Source organism: Austrofundulus limnaeus, unplaced genomic scaffold (assembly GCF_001266775.1).
Source record: "Austrofundulus limnaeus strain Quisiro unplaced genomic scaffold, Austrofundulus_limnaeus-1.0 Scaffold514, whole genome shotgun sequence".
Classification (NCBI taxonomy): Eukaryota; Metazoa; Chordata; class Actinopteri; order Cyprinodontiformes; family Rivulidae; genus Austrofundulus; species Austrofundulus limnaeus.
In genome coordinates this window covers 64,973-69,717 of record NW_013952916.1, presented here as the reverse complement: position 1 = coordinate 69,717, position 4,745 = coordinate 64,973, and the positions used below count along the sequence as shown (strand labels likewise).

General features: G+C 42.7%; 1 protein-coding gene across 1 annotated transcript in view; it reads right to left on the bottom strand.

Annotated features, from left to right (window-relative positions):
- The window catches only part of zgc:136908, a 33,791-nt gene that overhangs the window by 8,285 nt on the left and 20,761 nt on the right, over positions 1 to 4,745 (bottom strand). Inside the window, exons 11-12 of the mRNA XM_014025988.1 lie at positions 2,018 to 2,182; positions 1,764 to 1,886 (exon numbers count right to left, since the gene is read on the bottom strand). Of these exons, the coding sequence (XP_013881442.1) occupies positions 1,764 to 1,886; positions 2,018 to 2,182 (288 nt within the window). The remainder of the gene's footprint in view (positions 1 to 1,763; positions 1,887 to 2,017; positions 2,183 to 4,745) is intronic.

The following is a 4,745-nucleotide window of genomic DNA, read 5'->3' as shown; positions in this document are numbered from 1 at the left end:
CTTACTTACTTACTTACTTACTTACTTACTTACTTACTTACTTACTTACTTACTTACTTACTTCAGACTGTCTTCCCAGCCATCCACACTGTCATATTGTGAAGTTTGCTGACAACACAATAGTGATTGCATGCATCACAAATCGTGATGAATCGGGCTACAGGCAGGAGGTGGAACATCTGGAGAGTTGGTGCATGAAGAACAACTTCTGCATCACTGCAGGAAAAACTAAAGAAATGATTGTGGACTTCAGAAGGGGCAGACACATCCACCCCCACACCCCCTGCACGTCAAAGGATCAGCAGTGGAAGTGGTCTCCAGCTACAGGTACTTSGGGGTGCACCTGAACAACAACCTCACCTGGAGCAACAACACTACCAGCCTGATCAAGAAGGCACATCAGCGCCTCTACCTCCTGAGACGGCTGCAGCGGACTGGACTCGGAAGCTCAATCCTCGCCTCCTTTTACAGATGTGCTTGGAGAGCATTTTATGCTCCAGCTGTCACATTTTTGCCTGTCACTCAGTCTGTCTCCTGCCACGCCTCTCTGTTCCAGCAATCACCTTCATTTTGATCACCTGTTCCTTGGCCTATTTAAGCTCCTGCCTCTCTCCAGACTAGGGCCAGATTATTGAACAGCCTCAGCCTAGTAAATATCCAGCGTCCTTGTCAAATCCTTGCCTGATTTCACATTTCTGACCTTCTGCCTGTCTTTTGACCTCCGACCACAGCCTGTTCCTCTCCTGGATTGTTTGCTACCTCTGACCCTCGGCTACAGACCCCGTTTCTCCTCTCTGGACATCACCACTTGGTTTGTGATTTGGATTTGTTTTCGGCTCTCTTATCTCCCGGCTCTGACCCTTGACCCAGTTCTGGACTACCGCACTCAGCCTTACCCCACTCTCRTCACACGGACTTCATCAAACAAAATCTGCACAGCTCTTACCTTYGAGGAGTTTCATCCAGCTAAAAGCAGAGCGTGCATCCCCGAGAGTCCGACGAGACGCCAACTTCTGGTTTTCAAAATAAAACCTTTAAACTTGTTTGGTCTCCGCCTGTTCTGAATCCTTAATCTGAAACCTGTCACCAGCATTATAGTGTAGCACGGAAGCTGCACTGTAGCAGAGAGGAAAGCTCTGCAGAGGGTGATAAAGACCGTGCAGAAATTAGTTGGAACCAGTTCCCCCACCACCATGGACATCTACACCTCCAGATGCAGGAAGAGGACCACCTGCATCAGGAAGGACCGCTCTCACCTAGCACACACAGTTTTTGTTCCACTTCCCGCAGGAAGGAAATTGCGGAGCATCAGGTGCAAAACCACCAGACTGAGAAACAGCTTCGTTCCAGAAGCTGTAAGACAAACTCAAAACCACAGACTGGAACACAAGACCTCAAAATCAAAACAAAAACAAACTGTAACTGCACATTCAATACACATATATTTGCATTTCTGGCATTGTTGCACACATTTTATATCTGATTTTCTTTTTTTTTTTTTTTTGTAGTTGTAAAAATTTTGAAATCTTTTGAGTATTTTTATTGTTTTTCTCTATTATCTAGATTTGTTTTGGATAGACCGGGACCTTGGGTACAGAATTTTGTTCCACTACATGTTTGTGTGTTGCGAATGACAATAAAACTTCYTTGAATCCTTGAATACCAACCCTAATGCACACTGTAATGTTRTCAACTCCATCATTTCTCAACAGAAGAAGATCACAGCATGAAAGGCCGTCACAAAAGGTAAATGCTTATTTCACCTGAACGAGCTCTTGAAGTTCTCTCTTGACCTCGTTCAGTCCTCCGATGTCCTCCCAGTTGACCTGAGGCACCTCTGCCACCGTCTCTCTCAGAGCTGATGGGTTGCTTTGGCTCAGCGCCCACTGAGGGGGGGGGGATCGACAAGAAGACACATTCGTCATGAAGAGATACTCCTTATTACCTCATCTTCTTGTGCTGAATGTATTTATATTGAACTGAAGAAGCTTCACTCCGTGTTCTGCATGTCTCATACCTGGAAGTCRTCCATGGTGACAGCCAGTGAGTTCAGCAGGTCGGCATCGATGGTTTCRTCCTCCAGATCGATGAGCGTCATCTTCTTTCTGATGGCCTGCAGAGCAGCTTCTGAGCACAGAGCAGCAACGTCGGCGCCCACATGTCCATGGGTTTCTGTAGCAATCTGATTTACAGTATACATTCAATGATACATCACACTTCTTTCATTCAACATTAGTTCACAAATACTTATTTCTTCAAATATCATTCTGGTGCTTTTATGACTTACAGTCAAACACAAAATAAAATCTCCCCTATCTTTTAAAAGTAAACAATATAATGCTGGTATTTGAGCTGATACTGAGATTTTGAACAATGGGTGCCAAAATCAGCACCACTAATCACCTTCAGCAGGTGCTCAGCACTCAAAGTCTYTCCAATCAGCACACATTGATTACAATTAGCAGAAAAATATGCAAGGAGAAACAGAGTTACACTTCTTAACGCACCAAGACAAACAGGAAGTGGAAAAGAAAGATTTTATGGTTCAGTTTGCAGATGTGGATTTGTGTCAAACGTTTTGTGATGTACAAATATTTCAAAATTGCATTTTGGCAGCTAGACACAGGTCTGTATATTTTACTGAGTTACCATTTTTGAGTGATCATAAATATTGTGATTGTGTAACTGCTTTTGTGATTGCATGCACCTTCTGTTAGCAAACTCTCCCATGAACCAGTGAATGGATTTCAATGAAACTCTCAGAGTCAACTCAGTTCAAGATGGTTGCCACAGCCAACTGACCTCAGTAAACACAAACATGGCTCTAACTTGGTTGGCTCTAAAGATACTGACCTACAGTTTTTCCTCTATTGCTAAAACACAAAACCCAATTCTCTAAACCAAATGGCCAATTCTGTTCCCTTAACACATTTAATAAAACTATCCCCCACTTGCCAAAATCATAAACAACAAACAAACGCACACAACACTCAACAAGAAGTGTTTAAATGGACAATGACAGCAGGTAAAAATTAATTCTTAAATTTGTCACAGTTTTTCTTGGTTGCTTTGATGTAGTAGTCAACTCAAAGTCCACATTTTCAGAGCAGTGAACACACAGGCCTAAACAGTGACACTGATTGTCAAAGGAACACATTTTGTTTGCAAAAGGCTCTCACTGAGTCAAAACATTTAAAATATGAAACAAAAGCAAATGCTGCCTTCAAACAACACAACTTACAACCAAGTGTCTGAGGTTTTCCACTCAGTCACTRCATAATGGACACCAAAGCACTCAGTGCACCATTGCTTGTCTTTGTACCATGTTATATCACTTTCAAGTCATTTATCTTTCTACAAAGGGTGTCAAATGTTCCTTATTGCAAAGAATCAGAAATGCTTTGGTGCTGATTTTATTGATTCCGTGACATTTTTTTTGTCAGAAAAATGAAATACTGTAAATATTACAGAAAATACTGTAAATGTAAACCAAAATAAAATTTATCAGAGATTAAAAAATTACGGTACTAACAGCCCAAATTTCTTCTGAAACGTAAGTACTTACAACTACACCTTCACCTCGCAAACAAACTCCTCTTCCTCAGAACCCTCTGAGTCTCAGTCTGATCAGCCTTGGACCTCCTCCATCTATGTTAGTTAATCTCCAATTAATCTAATTCCATATCCATCCATCCTGGTAAAGAACAACACAGACGTGTCATGTTTTTAAGGTCTGCAGAYTGGTTTCTAAGGGAAGAGTTTTGAAGGAATGTCAAACAGGTGCTTCAGTGATTTCATACGGACATACACTCACCGGCCACTTTACTAAGTACATCTTGCTAGTATCAGATTGGACCCCTTTTGCCTTCAGAACTGCTTTAATCCTTCGTGGCAGAGATTCAACAAGGTACTGGAAACATTCAGAGAGTCTGGTCCATATTGACATGATRGCATCACACAGTTGCTGCAGATTTGTCGGCTGCACATCCATGATGAGAATCTCCTGTTCCACCACCTCCCAAAGATGCTCTATTGGATTGAGATCTGGTGACTGTGGAGGCCATTCCAGTACAGTGAACTCARTGTTGTGTTCAAGAAACCAGTSTGAGATGATTCGTGCTTTATGACATGGAGCGTGATCCTGYTGGAATTAGCCATCAGAAGATGGTACACTGTGGTCATAAAGGGATGGACATGGTCAGCAACAATACTCAGGTAGGCTGTGGTGTTGACATGATGCTCAATTGGCACTAATGGGCCCAAAGTGTGTCAGGAAAATATCCCCCACACCATTGCACCACCAGCAGCCTGAACCGATGACACAAGGCAGGATGGATCCATKCTTTCAGGTTGTTGACACTAAATTCTGACCCTACCATCTGAATGTCACAGCAGAAATCTAGACTCATCAGACCAGGCAACATTTTTCTAATCTTTTATTGTCCAGTTTTGGTGAGTCTGTGTGAATTATAGGGTGATATTCACACCAGGAAAGTCCTTTGGTCCACTTGTTTGGTCCGGACCAAAAGTGGACTTTATTTTTTTCGTTTGGTGCGATTTGAATTCACATTGTGCTTTTTTGCAAACAAACTATAACTTGTAAACAAAGCCACGAGGGTGACGATCATTGCTCCCACTGGACAGAAAGGACGGGGGCGGGACTGAGCCACAGACACAGAAGAAAACAAGGAAGTCCTGCGTGCTGCGGTTCTGATGCACACATTTTTGCTGATAGTACAACTGCA